Below are 24,153 nucleotides of genomic sequence, written 5' to 3'. Positions count from 1 at the left end.
GAGGCATGCCAGCTGTCACCCGTCAAAGCGGTGTAGCAGACTGTGGCCACTGTCACCTGCAAAGAGCTACTTGTAGCCACAGGTGAGAGCTGAGGATCCGGTGGAGACCAAACGTGAGCTGCCCCGGAATGGACATGACAAGCCCCTTCATCAGAGGTGCTACCCTTCCATGGACATCCCATACACTATTTATTCAAATTCATAACATTATAGCACAGATTGAGCCAACTGTGGAGCTTCCTGAGTCTCTCTTTTTGCAGTTTACAACTTATCTGTAGCAACATTAATAATCTAGAATTATTTTAATATATCTATGCAAACTTGACAACGTTCTGCAAATCTCTACATACTGAATTCTCAAAGTGTGGCACATTTTGTTTTTTAAAAAATGAGTCACTTAAGTGTCCTGTTATAGTTAGACACATTTGCTGCTCAGAATGAAGCTTGGATAATTTGTGACTAGACTGTTGGAAGTGATTGGGATTGTTCAGTTCTTCATTGTTTTGAATAAAACTTGTAAGAACAACTTCATTCCACTCACTGTATTTTGGTTGAAAAATGATCCTGCCATAATAAAATTATAAGACCATAAGATATAGGAGCAGAATTAGGCTATTGAGTCTGCTCCACCATTTCATTGTGGCTGATCCATTTTCCCTCTCAGCCCTAATCTCCTGCCTTCTCCCCAAATCCCTTTATGCCCTGACTAATCAAGAATCTATCAACCTCTGCCTTAAATATACCCAGTGACTTGGCCTCCACAGCCACCTGCAGCAATGAATTCCATACACCTACCACTTTCTGGCTAAGGAAATTCCTCCTCATCTCCGTTCTAGATGGACACCCCTCTATTCTTAGACTGTGTCCTCTGGTCTTAGACTCCCACATTGGAGGAAACATCCTCTGCACATTCATTCCACTGAGGCCTTTCAACATTCAACAGATTTCATTTAGGTCACCCCTCATTCTTCTGAAGTCAAGTGAGTGGAGGCCCAGAGCCATTAAAAGCTTCTCTTATGACAAGCCATTCAATCCCGAATTATCCAGAGTTTGTTGTAAGAAACTATGTTTATGGACTCTTCCCAACTCTTTGGACATTCATATTTATCAGAGCATATAAATAGATATGAAATGAAAAGTATTTCAAGGAATTTTAATGGAAAATGCAAAAGATTTCACAGAACTATGAATTATAATTAATGTTTAATCTAATCAGTACACACTATTATGAATATAAATTAAAAATCAATGCCTAAGCAAAGTGTTCATCACAAGCCTCAAGGAAAGACTCTAGAATTCTGTAGGTTAACTTCTCTCTCTCAGAAGAAAACAAGAATATATTTTCAGTATGTGGAATCATTTCAGAGGCGAGAACGGTGTAGGAATTAGAAGTCTGTTATTCTGGGTCATCAGGTATGTCGCACTATCCCTCACTGTAAAAGAAGGAATTACATTTTAATATCTATTAAGCTTTAAAAGTTATTATTGCAAATCATAAGATAGGCCCAAATGTTACTAATTTCAAATATGGAAGCATTAAAAGGCATATACTGAAACAATCACACTAGTCACTGTATTAACAAGTATACTTTCCAGTTTTAACAAAACTCAGTCATTTATTTCCATAGAAATTCTTACAATATGTATACTGTTATTGTTGTACTTAAATAAGGCAAAGATATAAGAGCAGAATTAGGCCATTTGGCCCATCATATCTGCTCCACATTCATGTATACATTAACATATATTATGTACTTAGAGATACATCATGGCAACGACTCCTTCTGGCCTAATGAGCCCATGCTGCCCAAATAAACCCATGTGACTAATTAACCAGTATTTCTCTGGAATGTGGGAGGAAACCAGAGCATCAGGAGGAAGCCAACGCAATCACGGGGAGAATGTAAAAACTCCTTACAGACAGCAGCAGGGTGGTACTCTAATAGTGTTAAGCTATTGTGCCAGTCATATAATTAATATATACAGTGGATTCTGGTTAACTGGATCACATCAGGACGAGTACATTTTGGCCCAAATATGCAGCTGCCCTAATTAGCTGAAGTTTCATGGAAATAGTCAAAGAGGGATTTAAAAAAAGCTAAACTACTGTTTAACAGAGTAACAAGTTATGCACTTAAATGAATTACAGAACAAATTAGAACACTATCAGTATCATGACAGTACTACAAAACTGCATTAGTTCCTAACGGTCATTGACGGAGGAATTCATCCAGAGTATGGTGGCGCATTCCTTTGATTGACTGTAAATGAACAAAATCAGCACAGACACCTAGTGCAGATAATGGACTGCCTGCATACAATACTATTGGCAACTGCATCCTCCAAATCTTCATTTTGATTGTAACCTTCAAGTTGATTGCTGATACCTTCAAATTCCTCATAGGTCCTAATTTGTTGAAGTAGTGAAATTGTTTCATTTTCACTCCTGGCTGCTTCTGGCACTTCCAAGTCTGAAATCTTGAAACCGCACTGAGCAAAACAGTTCTGAATTGTCCTACTGCTTATTTCTCACCATCTATCAGTAACAAAAATCACTGTTTTTTAAAAAAAATACAAACACACGTAACTGATGCTATTTAAAAACTGGTCGCTGTAAGCAGAATGCAGTATCTACAGGCCACAGAGGTGCATGTGTCTAACACTAGTTAGAAACTGTTTGCAAAAATCTCCTGTTCCAATTAAGCAAGTTAGTGTTCCAAATAAACAAAAGAATCTCAGCAATTTCCTTGATTAGTTTCTGTTCTTTAAGAGTTCTTCTGTTCTGACATATAAGCAGCTGCCCTAATTAACCAATGGCCCAATTAACCAGAACCCTCTGTATTAAAATTATACTTTAATGCATATACAATAAATACATTCATTTCTGAAAAAAGTAGACGCAAAGATAATACTCGAGGTAAAAATGATTGGGCTGAGAATCACCAATTTAAATTCTCTTGAATCGCAATACTGAGAGCTCTCAATGCATATAATGAAGTTTTGTTTGAGCGTGCACATGTCGGGTCATTCAGCTGAACATAGAGTTTATGCTCTACACAATCTTCTCCCTCCTGTTGTTACACTACGATGGAAGTTGCATGTTAAAGCACAGATATCAATAATTCAGTTTGCCATCTGGTTAGACTGCTGTGACATCAAATGACTTAGACCATAAGATATAGGAGCAGAATTAGGTCATTTGGCACATCAAGTCTGCTGTACCATTTCATCATGGCAGATCCATTTCCCTTTCAGCTCCAATCTGCTGCCTTCTCCCTGTATCCCTTTATGCCCAGGCTAATCAAGAATCGATCATCCTCCACCATAAATATACCGAATGACCTGGCCTCCACAGCTACCTGTGGAAACGAATTCCACAGATTCACCGTTCTCTTGCTAAAGAATTTCCTCCTCATCTCCGTTCTACATGGATGACCCTCTATTCTGAGGCTGCGTCCTCTGATCTTAAGACTCCCCCACCATAAGAAACATCCGCTCCACATCCACTCTATCGAGGTCTTTCAACATTAAGTTTCAATGATATCTGCTCTCATTCTTCTAAATTCCAGTGAATACAGGCCCAGAGCCATCAAACACTCCTCATATGATAAGCTTTTCAATCCTGGAGTCATTTTTGTGAACCTCCTTTGTACCTTCTTCATACCTGCCTTCTGTCCCATCTACTGCTGAACCCTCCCAGAATCTATAACCTCTGGGTTTCACTTGTGCAACATACTGCTGCCCTGCCTATCATTCTGTTCACATCTAATTCTTTTCTCAACTGCTCCTTGGTTCCTTTAATATATTAATTACAGAATCCTCCACATTGCTTCAAACCTTTTCACAGTCTCAACCTTCCTGGAGCTCCTCCAACCAATCAACCTGTTAAGATTTTGCCACCGCTTCAAATAAAGATCCTCAAATATCCCGAAGTTTAATCAATCCATCCCAGGCAGCCGTTCCATCAGCTCCAAGCACGAGAATTTTCCAACTCTGGTGCAGGGAAGCACCATGTATAGCAGGGAGCATTTGAGATCCTAGATTCAAACAGCTCTTTGAAATGGGAAGTAAGCAGACACCTGAGAAAGAACAAATTGATAAGGCTTGAGCTAAGGAATAAGAGCAACTCGGTGACCCAGCAAAGTACTGACATGGGATTAATAAATGAAACTGACTTCTTCTCTACTTCTGACTTCATTATTTATCCCAGATTATAGCAGCATCGTTACTCAATCTTTAAACACACAACTTTAAAAATTATTTGAGGGAATATTACATTTCTAGAGTTGAGAGCAAAATTAATATTTGTGATTTAGTCAGATCTGTTAGAAAGATCACTAATAAAATCAAGAGTGATAAGCAAAATAACTAAAATATTAGGATCTAACAGTTACTTTAAAAAGACAGGATACTCGTGTACAAGAAAAATCACTTCCAAATAACTCAGGAACAAAAAAAACAAATATCTGAAGTAAAAGAAAAATGATGGCAAAAAGTAACATGACTCAGCAAGATTGTAGGTAACTGGGAGAATACCTCAATGCATCAATTAAGTCTGCAGTCAGTGCTGCATCTTGCTGGGGAAGCAGGATGATGGCGATGATAGGAGATGGCACCTGTGAACAATGCGACCAAAGGCGACGTCCTTCAGACAGTTTACAAGACTACTTCTTTCACTTCTTTCAAATATGATTCTGTTACTATTGGGACCCGTGATCTATATTTTGATGGTGTGTTTTCAGGCCAATTGAGCAAACTGGCACTTTACCGTCACTAAGGGAGTTCAGTGAAGTTTCAAGTGGAGTGTGCGGTCTGGAGATGGGGTGAAGGCCCATGATCGACTCCATTTCTCACTGATTAAAGGGGTGAGCAAGACTGACATCAACGAGGACAGGAGTGAAAGGCCAGCGGGTGCTCACCACCATCTGCCTGAGTTTCACTAGTCTCCGTCTCTCCCTCTTACTCGTTGCTCCCACAGAAAAGTTTGACTGGTCTATCTCTCCCTCTCCCTTAATGCTGCCAGAGTCTTGGGTCTTGGGTGGGGTAGTATCGACGCAGTTTGTGGAATGGACTCTGAAATTCATGTTATGATGTGTTTCTGGTTACTCCTTTTTTTATTGCTACTTTGCGTGATTTTGATCGGGGTGGAGTGTCTCTGTGGACAGCAGTCAATGAATGACACAGCTCTAAATTGAATTGAACTGAACTAACCATTCCTAGACTGTTCAGTGACTCTGTGGCTTGGTGTTTTATATTGAGTTGTCACTTGTGTTTTTCTTGCGCCTTTTGTTCTTTTTTTTTGCATATTGGGTGCTTGATGTTTTCTTTGAATGGGCACCATGGTGTTTCTTTGTTTCGTGGCTGTCTGTGAGAAGACGAATCTCAGGGTTGTATACTACATACATACTTCCACAATAAATGTATTTGAATCTTGAATCTTTGACGTAATCCTCATTTTAATCTTTGCTCTAGTTTCTGTCACGTGTTCTACTACTGTAATTCAATGAGACTTTGTATGAATAGCAACACACACAAAATGCTGAAGGAGCTCAGCAGGCCAGGCAGTTTCCAGCATCTTGCAGGTGTTTGTACTTTGTATGAATTGTCTCAGCTTTTGCTGTGGAATAGATCAATTGCTGGAAATTCAGTCGCACTTCTAGTCACTATCATTCTGGCCAGGAGCAGAAGCATCAACAGATATAACCATGGGTCTCTGATGTTAATACAAAGAGAAAATAAATCAGTCTTTACCTGCAGCCACCACCCTGACGTCCTCGTGAGCCCTGCGCCTTCCAGCTGCTCGTGCATCACAGTCCTCATACCACCAGAGGGCATGAACTATAAAATTAGATCACCGCAAGTTAGAACAAACATTAGTTGAGAGTTAATAAGGGATAATTCTTAAGAAGCTCAGGATGGTAGATGCTTTCCATGGCTGAGAGATCACCAAGTCATCAGCATCTTAAAAGATAAGGTCAACAATTCAGGACAAAGGAGTTTAGTTGCCCACCATTGTAATTCTTTATCCAAAGACTGGGACTGGGAAAGATCAGCCACCAAGTATATTCAAGGTAGATCAATATTTTATTTTGTCAATGCAGGGAATCATGGGAAAAAGATCAGTCTTGATCAAACTAGCAGAAGGAGCTGAATGGCCAAGTAATGCTTCTGTTTCTTGCTCTCTTCAGTTAATCACTTGACACTAGTTTGAGGGGTGACATACAAACCTGTTAGAAATAGTTCACAAATGATTTGTTTTTAGGCAGTGTAGTATAATTTAATTCACAACGTAACACAAACTTCATTGGGTCCCTGGCTTCCAAAAGTGGCACACATTTAGCTCAGTCATAGAAAAATCAGCCTGCTTAGGGGAGGGAACATTGACTCAGACCATGAGAGGCCTGCGTCGGGCATTTTCATGCCTTACAAGGCGCAGATTGGAAGTCTGTGTGGGGCGCCACTCCTCGCACAGACTACAGCAATGTGTGATTAAGTGCCTTGCTCAAGGGCACAAACACAGCCACCTTAAGGTAGTTTATTTTTCAGAAAGATGGCCAATTTGACTGCACATAATGAGCTGTGGAGACTTCAATGCCCAGACATTAGATATGTGAGCCTCGAATGTTCAAGAGCTACGCTCAAACACCCAGGCCCATCTCTGCAGAAAACCAAGATGGAAAAGTTTGTCATTCCAGGTGACACTAAAACAGGGCTAGCAGAACCAAGGGATCTGAGAGAAGACAGGTGTGAGAACAACTGCAAATGGACATACTAAATAAATGCCCTTATTTTACTTAAAGACAAAAATGACACAATATTAATGCTAGCTCCAGAGCAAGACTGCAGGCGATTCTACTGGATCATCATATTTTTTTCATTCTCTTAGTGTCTGGAAATGTATTGGTCTCAATCTTAAATGTGCCGAAAACCTCAGCACCCACAGCTCTCCAAAGTAACCGGCTCCAAAGATTCACAACCACTAGATTGAAGACTCATCTCATCTGCCCTAAACAGCTGACCCACTTGCCCCAAGACGGTTCCTTCTGCGAGACCATCCATTTTGGGGACACAGCCACCCTGTCGATCCCCTTCAGAATCGTGCTCGCTTCAAAGAGTTGGCTCCATCGCACTGTGTGTTATCTCAATGAAAAACTGAGTGAAGCAAATCCATTAACTAATCCTGGGGCTTCTCAAAACAAAAGCAGTTTTACCTTTGTTGAGGTGGCCAAATTCGCTGTGGAATACCCCAACTAATTTGCAGTATCCAACGTGCTCGTGTGCACTCACTGCCTTCTGGAAGGCTTTTCCCCACACAGCTGGTCCACCTGGTACCATTTGATAGCTTACTAATTCATATACACCTATTTCAGGAAGGAAGACAGATCAAAAATTAGGGCAATGCAATATTCGACCCAATAAACAACACAGAACATTACTGCACAGAAAGAGACCAATGAATAAAATCATGTGGGTCTAACTTGTCACAGTAATTAACTACACACGAATATAGTGCATGACTTTATATTAGCATAACAAACCATGTCACTGATATTGAATGTTCACAGGACCTTCAGTAGGTCTCTTCAGGAGTTTCAAACGTACTTTAGTCATGCTGCTTTATGACTGCTGATCCTTCAAATATTTTCTCTCTAGACATGGAGAAAAGTAATGTGGGCAAACTAAAAGTCCAATGTGCATTCAAGGGCTCACCTTATCAATAAAAGCTGTCCACTAATTAATCACAGCATTACATGCATGTACAGCTTTGCAGCCCAGGGTGGAAGGAACAGGAACATAAAATTTAAATAACTGGTACTTCATTAAACTAGAAGACATTTCAGAATCAGCTGTTGGAATTTGATGGAATTCAGATGAGAAGTCCTGAGTTATACCAGAATTTTCAGTAGCCACAACAACATGAAACTTCATTTCGTTCCACCATTTACATTTAAAGGATTGGCCGTTGCCAAGGGAACAGTTTACAAGCAAGGGCCACTGATGCTTTTACAGAAGTTGCTACTCCACGAGTCTTGTAAACTAATTTGCAAAAATCAGATTTAATCAATGAATTCATGTCACAACTTGGGATCAAAGATCGCAGGTTAAAAGCAATAACGTCCTGCGAACATTCATTAAGCCTTCATTACATTACATCCGTCCCCACCCCCCTCCCCGTGATCTGCTCACCCAACAAAGGAAGTGTTCTTTTGGTCAATTGGGATATGTTTGGTCCTAATGCATTCCCATCAGAGCTACTTCCCCACTAATTTTCTGTAACCTATTATCTCTTGAATGTCCAGTAAATGACCTCATGCTCCTGCCACCCAACTATACTACGTATTTCACAGTATCCAATTAACCAAACAATCCTTGGTGTGAAGGGGAAACAGGAGTACCCAGGGGAAAGCTCAGAGAGAAAATATAAACAATACCACAGCTGTATCAGGTCAATTCATCTGAAGTCCATTCAATTCATCTGGTCCAGTCTTTGTGTTTCACATTAAATTGAAATTTCACATTACTTTCTTGATAAAAGCATCCATTGTTGGATCTGCATATAGCTGTAAGATTATTACTATTCCTAAATGCCCAGGAATTTGGATCTGCAGTCCCAAATGGACCATTTGAGATTTGCATTTTTTGAGTAATTTAGTCAACAGGAAGTTTATAAAGCAGTATAATAATTTCTGTAGTTTGGATGCTTATGTTTTCATTCCAGTTTAGCATAAAGCATCCCAGTGCCACACTCAATTGTCCAGGCTTTTGGATGTCAGTGCAATAGTTAACGTCAGATCATGAGTGCAACACCTCCCCTGCCCTAAAGAAAAAAAAATGGAAAGGTATTTAATAAAAGTAGAGGAGGAGAAGAGTCACATCAAGATGCTTGCCTGGTTTTGATGGTGTATACATCTGTGCCCAAGGCACCAGGTAGGTGACTTCACTTGTTTGCTTGGTGACCAATGAGACCATTTTTGAAATATAATGCTGTTGCCAATCTTTCTCATCTTCCAGAGCTTTTCGCACAGCAGTTCGCTCCTTATAACTACCTAAGGAGAAAGTGATTTGATATATTTAAGAAGGTAAATGGTATATTGGCCTTCATCAATCGTGGAATTGAATTTAGGAGCCGAGAGGTAATATTGAAGCTATATAGGACCCTGGCCAGACCCCACTTGGAGTACTGTGCTCATTTCTGGTCACCTCACTACAGGAAGGATGTGGAAACCATAGAAAGGGTGCAGAGGAGATTTACAAGGATGTTGCCTGGATTGGGGAGCATGCCTTATGAAGACAGGTTGAATGAACTCGGTCTTTTCTCCTTGGAGCAACGGAGGATGAGAGGTGACCAGACAGAGGTGTATAAGATGATGAGAGGCACTGATCGTGTGGATAGTCAGAGGCTTTTTCCCAGGGCTGAAATGGCTGCCACAAGAGGGCACAGGTTTAAGGTGGCTGAGAGTAGGTACAGAGGAGATGTCAGGGGCAAGTTTTTTACACAGAGAGTGGTGAGAGCATGGAATGGGCTGCCGGCAACGGTGGTGGAGGCGGATACGATAGGGTATTTTAAGAGATTTTTGGATAGGTACATGGAACTTAGGAAAATAGAGGGCTGTGGGTAACCCTAGTAATTTCTAAGGTAGGGTCATGTTCGGAAGGGCCTGTATTGTGCTGTAGGTTTTCTATGTTCTATGTTCTATACACTGTTACTGAAACCCTTGCATTACATTTTGTGCATCTTCATAACTTCCGTAAATATTAACGTAAAAATTACATTAAAGGCTGACAAATGAAATTACCAACTCCCCCAGCTCCATGAATGAAGATGTGGCCCATAGAGACATCCTTTGGCCATTAGAAAGGTTGCAAGAACGTATCACTAAACTCTTCATTGTTAGGAATACAAGAAGGGATTCCATCATTCAGATTATGAAGCAGTTCTTCCATTTAATTGGGCCATGGATGGTTTCTGTCTCAATTCTATGGCCTTTTCTTCTCTGATATTCCTTCAGAAGGTTGCCATTAAACATGGATCAATTCATACCACTTGTCCCTCCCTGACTGGCTAACTTAAGGAAGGACAGTTCTCATAATGAAGGATCCTCACGAAGGAGTAACACCATCAAACTACTGGCCTGTAACTTGTCTGTCAACAACCTACAAGCTCCAATCTGGCATCATAACCACCAAGCTGAAGGAACATATGTGTGAATGCCTGAGCCCTGCTCAGAGGGGAATTGATGATTGAACCAGAGGTTCCAAGCACCAACTACTGGTAGACAAAGCAGTCATTCGAGACTCCAAGACCAGGCAAACCAACCTAAGCACAGCCTGGATTAACGACAAGAAAGCATATGACTCAAAGCCCTACACATGGATCCTAGAATGCCTGTCTGTGTACAAAGTCAACAAGACACCAAGGACCTTCATCGAGAACTCATTGGACCACTGGAGGAGAATGCTACAAGTTAACTCAAAGTCAATAGCACAGATGACCACCTGGTCTTGAATAAACCAGTGAGATGCACTGTCTCCACCACTGTTCTGCATAGGCTTGAACCCCCTCAGCCAGATCATCTCAAAGAGTGGACATGGGTACAGGTTCAAGCGTGGAGTGACCATCAGCCACCTCCTGTACACGGATGTAATCAAGTTGTATGCCAGAAATGAAAAGAGATATTGACTCACTAATCCACCTCACAAGGGTGTACAGCAGAGATATCAGGATGCCACTTGGACTGGAAAAGTGTAGCTGGATGGTCATGAAAAGTGGCAGACGCATCAAGACTGAAGGAATTGAGATACCTGAAGGCCACATACCAGATGTACAGGACAGCTGCTAATTACTGGGGATCCTGCAGGCACATGGAAGCCACGATGAGGGCACGAGGAAGGCTGCAACATCCAAGTACCTCCAAAAAGTGAGACAGGTCCTAAAAGGACAGCTGAGTGGGAAGAACAAGATCAGAGCCATCAACACATCCACCCTATTAGTTATCAGATACCCAGCCACAATAGTGTGCTGGCCAAGAAATGAACTGGAAGCCGATGGCATCAAGACCTGGAAACTACTAACAATACATGGAGGATTCCACCTAAAATTCAACGTCACTGGAATAAAGAAGGATGGGGACTTTGAAGTGGCAAGGCCATAATTCTGGAAGAAAAGCAAAACATCCATGAGTATGTCAAGAAGATGGCCCCCAAGGATGATCTGCTGGGGAATACCTCAGACAGCAGGCAGGGGTTATGGAAATGGAAATGGGTGAAGCAGAGTCGGAGGACCAAAGGCCATGGCAGGACATGCCACTGCACCAGATGTATCATCATCAGATATCAGAGGTGTCTGACATAAGAAGGTCCTACCAATGGCTGGAAATGGTAGGGCTAAGGGACAGGACAGAGGTGCTGCTCATGGCTGCACAAGAACAAGCTCTGAGCACAAAAGCAATAGAAGCCGGGGTCTATCACACCAGACAAGACCCAGGATGCAGACTGTGCAAAGAATCCGCACATAAGGATGCAGGCAGGGACAGCGTACACTGAATGGCACTACCAAGTTGCAGGAATTGTGTGCAGGAATATCTGCGCTGAGTATGGATTGAATACTCCCGGGTCCAAATGGAAAACACCTGAGAAGGTAGTGGAGAATGACAGAGCTAAGATCCTGTGGGACTTCCAAATCCAGACTGATAAGCAGGTACTGGCCAACCAACCAGACATAGTAATACTGCACAAGGAACAGAAGAAAGAAATAGTAATAGATGTGGCAATCCCGAATGAAAGTAACATTAGGAAGAAAGAATATGAGTAGATGGAAAAGTACCAGGGTTTGAAAAAGCAGATAGAAAGGATGTGCAAGGTTAAAGCCAGAGTAACACTGGTGGTGATAGGAGCACTTGGAGTTGTGACACCTGGACTGAGAGAGTGTCTCCAACAAATCCCAGGAGCAACATCTGAGATCTCAGTCCAGAAGAGTACACTACTAGGAACAGCAAGGATACTGCACCGAACCGTTGAGCTCCCAGGCCTCTGGTAGAGGACCGAGCTGCCAAGAGAAAGGAATTGTCAACATTTCCAGTCGAAAACCTGCATCAGGACTGGACCTAATATGCAAACTAATCCTGATGCAAGGTTTCAACTCAAGATGTCAACAATTTCTTCCCTCCCCCTGCCCCAACACAGACACTGCATACCTCCTGTACACCGTTTGTTGCCTCTCAATAATCTGCTCTCTCATGGAACTAACAAAAAACACATTAGTAATCCCCTGACTCCCTAGTTTTACAGAGGCAGAGTCTGCAGCTAAGGGCATAATTTTCAAAATGCAACAAGTTCAGTATTTAATTGCATACCTGAATACCTACACAAGTGACACTTCTGATACCCCCTTTAGGAAGTCAAGAGAAAGACTGGTGAAGGAATGAACTTTTGTAGTGTGTATCTTGCCTTTTCTAAACTCTGTATAAAAGTCCCACAAATGCATTGTGCTATTGTGGCCTACGGTAATGCATTTCCTATTCCTCAGTGGAGTAAAATGGACAAAAGACATTTTGCAAGAAATAGTCCTTTTCTTACCATATTTCCATATATGAAAGACTTCATTGAGAGCCCCCAACTCCACAGACCAATAGCCAACCAGCTCTGAATGGGCAGTGCGCAGGTGAATATTATCACCAGTTAGCTTTGCAAAGTCAGCCATCTTCCCTGGTTGTATGGTATAGGTGCGGAACTCATAAAAAGTGCCACCTTGCTGCTGGGGTCCCATGGAAGTTCCTACAAATCTGTGGACCTAAGAAAAGGCAGTTACATAATGACATGAAAACATCTCAGATATTTAACATTTAAATCATCTTCCATATCCCCACTGCATCAACTGTAAATGAAGGGGAGTGTGCTGAAATCTCTCCACAATTAATTTGCATCAAAGTACTTTATACTTTATTGTCGCCAAACAATTAATACTAGAACGTACAATCATCACAGCGATATATGATTCTGCGCTTCCTGCTCCTTGGATTACAAATCGATAGTACATACTTAAAAACTTAAATTATAAATCATAAATAGAAAATAGAAAAATGGAAAGTAAGGTAGTGCAAAAAAAACTGAGAGGCAGGTCTGGATATTTGGAGGGTACGGCCCAGATCCGGTTCAGGATCCGTTCAGCAGTTTTATCACAGTTGGAAAGAAGCTGTTCCCAAATCTGGCCGTACCAGTTTTCAAGCTCGTTGTATTCATGAATGATGTATTCATGATATGTTGTCAATATCATGAATACATCATTCTGGTTTATTAAAGGGGCCACAAAATAATGAAGATCACAAATGATCTATCACCAGTATGAAAAAAATAAAAGATTTAAGTATTTGCCTGTGGTTTGAACACAGGTTAAATCAACATAGATTATTCACCTAGGAGTCACAAATAAAGAAAAATGTGTAGTTTTTTAATATCCGACCAGATCTGTTCATTCATGCCCACTTATTCAGCCAGATTTTAATTCTTTTGTAGGAAGCATGCAATACAGGCAGGACTGGCCACCATATTTCTTTTTGAGGCGGCAGTGGTGAGCGACTACCTTGGATCATTTTGTCACATGGTGTGAGCAGAATTATCTGCAGCTTAATGTGAAAAAGACTAAGGAGCTGGTGGTAGACCTGAGGAGAGCTAAGGTACCGGTGACCCCTGTTTCCATCCAGGGGGTCAGTGTGGTCATGGTGGAGGATTACAAATACCTGGGGATATGAATTGACAATAAACTGGACTGGTCTAAGAACACTGAGGCTGTCTACAAGAAGGGTCAGAGCCGTCTCTATTTCCTGAGGAGACTGAGGTCCTTTAACATCTGCCGGACTCTGCTGAGGATGTTCTACGAGTCTGTGGTGGCCAGTGCTATCATGTTTGCTGTTGTGTGCTGGGGCTGCAGGCTGAGGGTAGCAGACACCAACAGAATCAACAAACTCATTCATAAGGCCAGTGATGTTGTGGGGATGGAACTGGACTCTCTCACGGTGGTGTCTGAAAAGAGGATGCTGTCTTAAGTTGCATGCCATCTTGGTCAATGTCTCCCATCCACTACATAATGTACTGGGTGGGCATGGGAGTACGTTCAGCCAGAGACTCATTCCTCCGAGATGCAGCACAGAGCGTCACAGGAAGCCATTCCTGCCTGTGGCCATCAAACTTTACAACTCCTCCCTTGGAGGGTCACACACCCTGAGCTGATAGGCTGGTCCTGGACTTATTTCATAATTTACTGGCATAATTTACATATTACTATTTAACTATTATGGTTCTATTACTATTTATTATTTATGGTGCAACTGTAACAAAAACCAATTTCCCCCGGGATCAATAAAGTATGACTATGACTATGACTATGACTATGACTATGGATAGTTAAAACTTACGTGCTGTTAGGTAGGAGGTGTAAGGATCTGGCAAAAGGCGCTCTTCAAAAACCATTAAGCAATGACTGAACAATGAAGGTTTGCAAGTATGATTTCCTTGTCTTTGTTAACAGAAGGCTAAAAGGTAACGTGAAATCTCATAAAAGATGACATAGTTGATGACAGCACACTTTAGAACCCATAAATAAATGAGTGTTACTAAATGGCTCCAGGGATGAGTAATTTTAGTTATAAAGATTGTATTCCGGAAGCTGGGTTATTTTCCTGGGAGAAATTGAATTGAATTGAATTGACTTTATTTCTTACATCCTTCACATACATGAGGAGTAAAAATCTTTATGTTGCATCTCCGTCTGAATGCGCAATGTGCAAATTACAGTAATTTGTAATAAATAGTATGTACAGTAAGATATACAGCAGAACAGTCAATATAGCTTAGAAATACAATTGTGTCAGCGTGAATTAATCAGTCTGATGGCCCAGTGGAAGAAGCTGTCATGGAGCCTATTGGTCCTGGTTTTAATGCTGCAATAACATTTCCTAGATGGTAGCAATTGGAACAGTTTGTGGCTGGGGTGACTTAGGTCTTCAATGATCCTTCGGGCCCTTTTTACACACCTGTCACTGTAAATGTCTTGAATAGTGGGAAGTTCACATCTACAAATGTGCTGGGCTGTCGGCACCACTCTCTGCAGAGTCCTGTGATTGTGGAAAGTACAGTTTCCATACCAGGCAGTGATGCAGCCACTCAGGATTCTTTCAGTTGTACCCCTTAAGATTTGAGGACTCATGCCGAACTTCTTCAACCGTCTGAGGTGAAAGAGGCACTGTTGTGCTTTTTTCACCACACAGCCAGTACGTACACACCAAGTGAGGTTCTCGGTGATGTGTATACTGAGGAACTTAAAGCTGTTCACCCACTCAACCCCATTGATGTCAATAGGGATGAGCTCTGTTCCTCCTGGAGTCCACAACCAGCTCCTTTGTTTTTTTGCCACATTGAGAGAAAGGTTGTTTTCTTGACACCACTGTGTCGGGGTGATGACTTCTTTGTAAGCTGCCTCATTATTATTTGAGGTAAAGCCAACCAATATAGTATCATCTGCAAATTTAATTAGCAGATTGGAGCTATAGGTGGCGACAGTGTACATGGCTGTACAGAGAAACAAGTAGGAGGCTTAGGACACAGCCATGGGGGGCACCTGTGCTGAGGGTCAAAGGGACAGAGGTGAGGGAGCCCACTCTTACCACCTGCCAGCAATCTGTCAGGAAGCCCAGGATCCAACTGCACAAGCCAGAGTGAAGACCGAGGTCTCTGAACTTTCTGTCAAACCTGGAAGGATTTGTGGTGTTGAATAAGTGTTTGGAGGAGATTTGTTAGAATTGGACAAGATCACAACTGTTTTACATAGGGTGGTGAGAAGCTATTCCACTTCTTCAAATGATCAAGGATCGGTGTACAGATTCAAAATGATAAGCATACAGGTGGCGGGATGTAGGGAAAGCTTTATTGATTAGAATGTGTAGTAGAGGTAGAGTCAATCAGGGCTTTCAAAGTGGTACTGAATAGGTGTAAGAGAAAGTAATATACTGAGGAAATGGCTCCAAATTAATTAGAAACTACCCCTAACATGCTGGGTGGCACAAGCACCTTGAACTTATTCAAGTTTATTCATAAGAATTGAGAAATATGATTGAAGGGGTGTCTCTAAGTCAGCATTGACTTCCTGGATTGATTGGCATATCCACATACGTGGTAGCAAAATATGGAAAATTAAGAGGATAACCTTAAGGATACAGCATGGACTCAGTGGGTCAAATTGCCTACTTTTTGTGCCATGTAATTAACAGTATTGGCACCAATCGCAACCATAACATATGATGGCATATGACTCTATTTAAAGTGAGAATAACCTCTGAACAGAATTGCAGTCAAGATTACAAATTACAAAACCTTCAGTACCTTTAAGGAAGATTGACAGAGACTGGTAGACTTAAGTAATGCGTCAAAGATAAGACAGCTGTAACGCACATTTACACTACCAGGCATAATTCACTATATCATGCAACATAGATGGAGGCATGTTGAACTTGTATATGGACCTTCTGATATTGTGGATATTTTATGTAAAATTTAGATTGTTGGAGATTTCCTCAATGCTAAATTTACTTTAGATAATGAAGGATGCAGTGCATTTTTCTTAGAATAAAGAATGGTGTCAAGAACTAAAAAGATTAAGAAAGCTTGAATATGATAAACTAAAGTAATAGAATGGTCTATTGAAAAAAGGAAGGATTATCATGGGTAATGGAAGATCAACTTACACTGAGCAATCCCTCCGTTCTGTGTATTTCATGTCGTCAGGAAGTGTGTGTGTGTGTGTGTGTGTGTGTATGTATGTATATGTGTATATACACATATATATATATATATATATATATATATATATATATATATATGGTGGAGCGACAGCCTGGAAACAAAGGGTTACTGTGGTAACAAGTGAAAAACTGTGACATCTGTGACATACATGTCACCATGGAAGTACTCGAGAATAAAGTTAGTACTAGATGGTATGAGAAAGGATCTGGCAAGTGTGGATTGCGACAGGCTATTTTCTGGATTTGTAGGAACTTCCATGGTGCACTTGATAAGTGGGAGGCCTTCAAAAGTGAAATTTTGAGAGTACAAAGTTTGTATGTGTTGTACAGAGTAAAAAGTAAAGATATCAGGGAACTTTGGTTTTCAAGAGATTTTGAGGTCCTGGTTATGGAAGGAAAATAACAGGTGCATAGCAGGTATAGACAGGTAGGAACAAATGAGGAGCTTCTGGAGTATAAGAAATGCAAGAGAAACAAAAATCAGGAGGGCTATAAGAAGGCATGAGGTTGCCTTAGTGGACAAGGGGAAGGAGAATCCTAAGGGATTCTACAGATATGTTAAGAGCAAAAGGATTGCAAGGGACAAAATTCGCCCTCTAGAAGATCAGAATGGTAATCCACGCATGGAGCCAAAAGAGATGGGGGAGTTCTTAAATGACATTTTTTTGCTTCTGTATTTACTCAGGAGATGGACACACAGCCTATAGAGGTGAGACGAAGCAGCACCTACTTCATGGACCCTATACAGATTACAGAGGAGGAGGTATCTACTGTCCTGAGGCAAATCCCCAAGTCCTGGCAAGGTGTACCCTTGGACCCTGCAGGAGGTGAGTGCAGAAATTGCTGGTCCCTAGTAGAGATATTTAAAACATTCTTGGTGACAGGTGAGGAAGTAGAGGATTGGAGGATAGCCAATGTTGTTCCACTCTTTATGCAGTGATCTTAAAATGAACCAGAAAATTATAGGCCAGTGAGCCTAACATCAGTAGTGGGAAATTTATTGAAGGTATTCTAAGGAACCAGATACATAAGTATCAGCATGACTTTGTGCATGGTAGGTCATGCCTAACCAATCTCCATAACATTTTTTTCAGGAAGTTACCAGGAAAGTTGATGAAGGCAAGGCAGTGCATGCTCTCTACATGGATTTTAGCAGGGCATTTGACAAGGTCCCACACAGGAGGTTGTTCAAGGTTCAGTCATTCAGCATCCAGCATCCAGGATGAGGCAGTAAATTGGATTAGGCATTGGCTTTGTGGGAGAAACCACAGTGGTAGTCCATGATTGCTTCTCTGACTCCGCTATTTAAGAAGGGTGGGAGGCAGAAGAAAGGAAACTATAGACCTGTTCCCCTGACATCAGTGATTGGGAAGTTGTTGGAATCAATTGTTAGGGATGAGATTACGGCGTACCTGGAGACACATTACAAGATAGGCCAAAGTTGGCCTGGTTTCCTGAAATGAAAATCTTGCCTGACAAACCTACTGCAATTCCTTTGAGGAAATTAAAAGCAGGGTAGACAAAGGAGATATAGTAAACGTGGTGTACTTGGATTTTCAGAAGGCCTTTGACAAGGTGCTGCACATGAGGCTGCTTAGCAAGATAAGAATCCATGGAATTACAGGGAAGTTACTAGCATGGGTGGAGCATTGGCTGTTCAGGAATAAAGGGATCCTATTCTGGCTGGCTGCCCGTTACCAGTGGAGTTTCACTGGGGTCAGTGTTGGGACCGCTGCTTTTTATGATGTATGTCAATGATTTGGACGATAGTATTAATGGATTTGTGGCTAAATTTGCTGATGATACAGAGATAGGTGGAGGAGTGGGTAGTGTTGAGGAAACAGAGAGCCTGCAGAGAGACTTAAGATAGTTTAGGGAAATGGGCAAAGAAGTGGCCAATCAACTGTCCAGCTCTTGGCTCCATCCCTCCCCCTCCTGTCTTCTCCTATCATTTTGGATCTCCCCCTCCCCCCCCAACTTTCAAATCTCTTACTAGCTCTTCCTTCAGTTAGTCCTGATGAAGGGTCTCGGCCTGAAACGTCGACTGTACCTCTTCCTGGAGATGCTGCCTGGCCTGCTGCATTCACCAGCAACTTTGATGTGTGTTGCTTGAATTTCCAGCACCTGCAGAATTCTTCGTGTGGGAAATGAAATACAATGTTGGAAAGTATATGGTCATGCACTTTGGTGGAAGAAACAAACAGGCAACTATTATTTAGATGGAGAGAGAATTCAAAATGCAGAGATGCAAAGGAACTTGAGAGTTCTTGTGCAAGATACCCTAAAGGTTAACCTCCAGGTTAAGTTGGTTGTGAAGAAGGCAAATGCAATGTTGGCATTCATTTCTAGAGGTAATGAATATAAGAGCAGGGATGTGATGTTGAGGCTCTATAAGGCAGTATTGTGTGCAGTTTTGGGCTCCTTATTTTAGAAAGGATGTACTGACATTGGAGAGGGTTCAGAGAAGACTCACAAGAATGATTCCAGGAATGAAAGGGTTACTGTATGAGGAACGTCTGGCAGCTCTTGGGCTGTATTCCCTGGAGTTCAGGAGAATGATGGGGGATCTCTTAGAAACATTACGAATGTTAAAAGGCCTGAACAGATTAGATATGGCAAGTTTATTTTCCATGGTAGGGGATTCTAGGACAAGAGGGCACGAGTTCAGGATTGAAGGACGAAAAATTTAGAACTGAGATGTGGAGAAATTGCTTTAGTCAGAGGGTGGTAAGTCTGTGGAATTTGTTGCCATGAGCGGCTGTGGAGGCCAAGTCATTGGGTGTATTTAAGGTAGATATAGATAGTTTCTTGATTAGCCAGGGCATCAAAAGGTATGGGGCAAAGGCAAGGGAGTGGGAATGACTGGAAGAATTGGATCAGTCCATGATTGAATGGCGGAGCAGACTCGATGGGTCGAATGGCCTACTTCTCCTATATCTTGTCTTTTTCTTTGTCATCTATATCAATGATCTAGATGAAAATGTGGCCAACTGGATCAGCAGATCTGTGGATTTCACCATGACTGAGGGTGTAGTGGACAGCGAGGAACACTATCTTGGCTTGCAGTGGGATTTGCATTAGCTAGGAAAATGGAATCTAAAGCAGCCAAGTGCGAGGTGTTGCACTTTGGCAGGACCAACCAGGGTAGGTCTTACACAGTGAATGGTACAGCACTGATGTATGTGGTAGAACAAAGGGATCTGGGACTACAGGTCCATAATTCATTGAAAGTGATGTCTCAGATAATTAGGGTCATGAAGAAAGCTTTTGGCACATTGGCCTTCATAAATCAAAGTACTCAGTACAGGAGATGCAATGTTGTGTTGAAGTTGTGTAAAACACTAGGGAGGCCTAATTTGGTGTAGTGTGTGCAGTCTTGGTCACCTACCTACAGAAAAAATGTAAATAAGGCTGAAAGAGTACAGAGAAAAGTTACAAGGAGTTGCTGAGTCTGGAGGACCAGAGTTATAAAGAAAGATTAAATAGGTTAAATATTTTATTCTTTGAAACATAGAAGATTGAGAGGAGATTTGATAGAGGTATACAAAATTATGAGAGATAGGGTTAAATGTAAGCATGCTTGTTCACTGAGATTGGCTGGGACTGCAACTAGAGGTCATGGGTTAAGGGAGAAAGATGAAAAGTTTAAAGGGGAACATGAGGGGAAACTTCTTCACTCAGAGGATGATGAGAGTATGGAATGAGCTGTTAACACAAGTGGAGCGTGCAAGCTCGATTTCAATGCTTAAGAGCAGTTTGGTTAGGTACATGGATGGTAGGGGTATTGTGGGCTATGGTTCCGTTGCAGGTCGATGGGAGTAGGCTGTTTAAATAGTTCGGAATGGACTAGATGGGACGAAGGACTGTTTCTGTGCTGTACTTTTCCATTATTCTGATTCTAGAATATGGATCCTCTTTCTTTCGTGTGGCTAATCGGTGCTTCAATAAGTTGGTGAACAACAGTGGCAACATGTCACTGGACAGGTCTTTTCTGAACTCCAAAGAAAAGTTCCTTCCTCACATTTCTCATGCCTACAACGCCAGTTCTCCTTCCCAGCAATCCACTCCTTCCTTTATAATAGAGCTTTTTTTTTCTGCTTACCCTCACACATCAACACCCACCAGTGCCTTGGAAAGAACTGAGCAAGTGCAAGTTCACACCCAGCTAAGCAGAGGTGAGTGGACTTCAAGGGGCCCATGTTGTAGACCTGATTGACTTTTGCCAGTAATCAGGGACCTTCTGCATCACACCAAGAGGATTAGTAACTGGCCCGCTGGATAACAACAACACGACAACAGAGACAGTTACAGTCAATTTAATCAATGCTGAAGATGATCATTTCTGGAAGTCCACTGGTGCACTTCTCCAAGTGATACACATGTGGAATTTAAGCCCGATTAATTTCCTGCATCCTCCAAGCGGACCACAACCTTGTCACGGTTTGGAGGTTTGCGCGCCACTATTACCCGGAGAACTATGTTGGCCGGAGGCAGAGCTTTATGCCTTGGCTCTTGGTAGGGTCACCCATGCCAAATAGGTCAAAGGGTAGAGCCCTGACTAAGAGTGGTTCACTGGTCCTCCAGGTTTGGGGGTTTATCTCACGGCTAACAACCCTGACTGGTAAAACAAAACTGTTATGGGAAACAGCAATGAAGAATCCTTCTGCTTCTGTGTGTGACGGTACTCCTGAGTCTCCACCAGGGACTTGCACGGCCGACAGTAGTGAAAACCTAGAGGAAGCTAATGACACAATAAAAGAAGTCCTGAACACCACCAGGGATGGAGAACCTTCAGTGCTGCCCTAATGTCAGCAGCCTATACGCTGACTTATACTTGTGCGTCAAATGTACGCCGTAGGTATGGCGTAGCGGCATACCCTACACTGTACTCTACGCCGAAACCTACGCTGCAGCCTAACGCGCACCTCTCCCAAAATGTAACTACGCGTCGCGGCGACGCAGGCCGCAACAACTGTGATTGGTCCGCTTGGTAGCATCACATTTCCTCCTACGCTGCAATAACTTCCCATTGGGCGAATGAAGGACAGGGAAGGAACTCTGGCTGCAATGCTTTCCATAAAGCTTTATAGACCTCCGAAATTATGGAGGACCCTGTGCTTGATGCCCGTTTGTAGCTAGCTGCTACAGCCTGTTGACTTCCACCTGAAGCTAAAACTCGAATGGTGATTGCCAGTCTCTGAGTATACTGTGCCTACACTGATGCGAAATAAATGGTTGGAGACGATGAACCAAATTGTCAAATCTACCTGCTGACATCCGAAAATACTTTGAAATGCATTTCCTTGTCCATGTCTCACAGTGGCCGGACAAGCACAGAAAATTCACCCTCCTTCAGTTTCAGTCGCCAATGTTTGAAGTTTATGAGTTTCTTCATGCTGAGTTTCAACATGGAGAACCTCAACACAGTGGCATAGAAACCCCACCACCAACTAGAGTTTTGGCGGTGAGTTGCAGAGCAATGCAGACACACCAATGCACAAGTATAAATGCTCACAACAGCGTAGTCCACTTGTGTAGGTACGGCGTAAGCTAGTACACACAAGTATAAATCAGTCTTAACAGGCAGCAAGTAACTTTCCTACTTAACCAAACAAATAACAGCTTCAATAACTTTCTCAAAATATCATGCCTCTCTACATGGAAGATGCTCAAAAACTTTAGCCACACTTTTAAAGCACATATTACCTGCTTCAGTGTTCAATTAACACATCCAATCACACACCTTGGGACATTTTACTACATTCAACGTGTTACAAAAGTAAATTCTTGTTTGGTAGTTTAAATGCCTTATGAAAATCTCGCAGGCAGCCTACTCTCTGAGAGAACAACGAGTGCATTCAGCCAGAACGTGATGGACAACGTCCTCTTTAGAGGACAGATCGGCATTCTTAACTCCACTCTAGCAATGTGCTGTATTAGCATCGGGCCTTCCTACTAAACAGTACAAAGTTATTGATCATTGCTACCTTAGGATCAATGTTAATTTTCAGACTACTCAGTTATTGAAAACGATCCACCTTTTAAACTGAGCGATCCAGTGAACAGTAGTTTTGCCTCAGACATTAGCTTGTGTGATTATAGAAACTTGGAAACAAATTTGCTGGCTGACACAACACTGCTACAGGTGCCTTACATCTTTCAGAAAGCTACTCCATACACGTGCAAGTATCTTATGGAACTCTTCTTAAGAAATATTGGGGAATGATTACTGTTTTACTTCATATTTTTTAAAAGATGCAAAACTACAGCCAGTTTCTGTTAACCGATATCACTCCCTAGTTCTGGATGAAGCCTTTAATGAGCAAGCTTTTCCTCGATACACTCCCTTACCCAGCGGTTGGATTCCCAAGGAAGGCTATGCGCAGCTGGCTTAGCTCCACTGTTCCACGACCCGAGCTGCTGACGTGCTCCGCTGCATGCAACTTGGAGTAACTTATCCTGGCCCAGAAAACAAAATAATTCTTAAGCGCTGACTTGTCCATCAAAGATTGCAAGGGCAGATAACCATAAAAATATGAAACGTCACCGTCCCATTCGGCCTGATAGTCATCGTTGCATGTTTACCTGCAATCTGGCTAAGAGGGAGCATGCCGTGGCTGTCCGGAGCTGGCCTAGCTTGCTGCCGAGGCTGTACATGACCCTGGAAAATGGAAGGCGAAGAGCCGGCGATGGAATGTTGTGACAGTGTTTTGGAACGTCGTGTCAACACCGTGGAACGCTGAAACAGCGGGCTCAACCCCTGTCACAGGCAAGACAAGCTGCCTGCTGTCTGTCCCTAAATAACCCTACCTCCCAGTCTGCAGGACAATACACCGAGCGTAGCGTAACACTTCCCTCCCATAACCTGACACCGAAACGGAAGCCGTGCTCGTTCACACGCACGTACTGCATATTGTACCCTCCCCCTTCCTCAAACTCTGAATCAGTTAGAAGTTGTACTGGTCGTTCTGGGAGGCTAATAAGCGCTCAGTTTACGGACACACTCCCTACGAAAGAGCACCTATTATATTAAATTCAGAAGTCCGATCGAATGCTCCCCGCCCCATGTCGAGTTGCATTATTGTGTGGTACAAAAGCGGAAAACATCCTATCGCAAAACACTACAGAGGGCCGTGGAAAAAAAAATCGGTATTACCCTAGTCTCCCTCCCCAATATTTGTGACATTTACTGGGAGTGTTGCAGTTACTACCCGTCTCTGACCCACTGCCACCAAGAAGGAGGTACAGGAGCACCAGGACAAGGACTTCCAGACTGGGTAACAACTTTTCTCCCCAGGCTGCGAGACTAATCCCGCTACCATCGAGGTCTCGTCAGTCGGACGGCGAATTGTTTACAACT

At 42.3% G+C, this 24,153-nt stretch overlaps 1 protein-coding gene and 1 long non-coding RNA gene across 3 annotated transcripts in view; one reads left to right on the top strand and one right to left on the bottom strand.

Moving 5' to 3' along the window:
- The window catches only part of LOC140197764 (uncharacterized), a 33,374-nt gene that overhangs the window by 1,421 nt on the left and 7,800 nt on the right, over positions 1-24,153 (top strand). Inside the window, exon 2 of the long non-coding RNA XR_011886016.1 lies at positions 17,479-17,620. This is a non-coding gene — a long non-coding RNA (uncharacterized lncRNA). The remainder of the gene's footprint in view (positions 1-17,478; positions 17,621-24,153) is intronic.
- nipsnap3a (nipsnap homolog 3A (C. elegans)) lies at positions 1,139-23,677 on the bottom strand. 2 transcript variants are annotated; one of them, XM_072258195.1, is made up of 7 exons: positions 23,379-23,677; positions 23,145-23,252; positions 12,577-12,790; positions 8,889-9,047; positions 7,212-7,361; positions 5,752-5,838; positions 1,139-1,433 (listed from the first exon to the last, which is right to left on the bottom strand). In XM_072258195.1, the coding sequence occupies exons 1-7, from the start codon at positions 23,448-23,450 to the stop codon at positions 1,357-1,359; spliced, it is 867 nt and encodes a 288-aa protein (XP_072114296.1). In that variant the 5' UTR covers positions 23,451-23,677; the 3' UTR covers positions 1,139-1,356. The 2 variants fall into 2 exon arrangements, with proteins under 2 accessions (XP_072114296.1, XP_072114298.1); XM_072258197.1 differs by lacking the exon at positions 23,145-23,252 and having other exon boundaries at positions 23,379-23,674.

The sequence above is a fragment of the Mobula birostris genome, chromosome 5 (genome assembly GCF_030028105.1).
Source record: "Mobula birostris isolate sMobBir1 chromosome 5, sMobBir1.hap1, whole genome shotgun sequence".
In the NCBI taxonomy this organism is placed as follows: domain Eukaryota; kingdom Metazoa; phylum Chordata; class Chondrichthyes; order Myliobatiformes; family Myliobatidae; genus Mobula; species Mobula birostris.
This window is presented reverse-complemented; position numbering and strand designations above follow the sequence as displayed.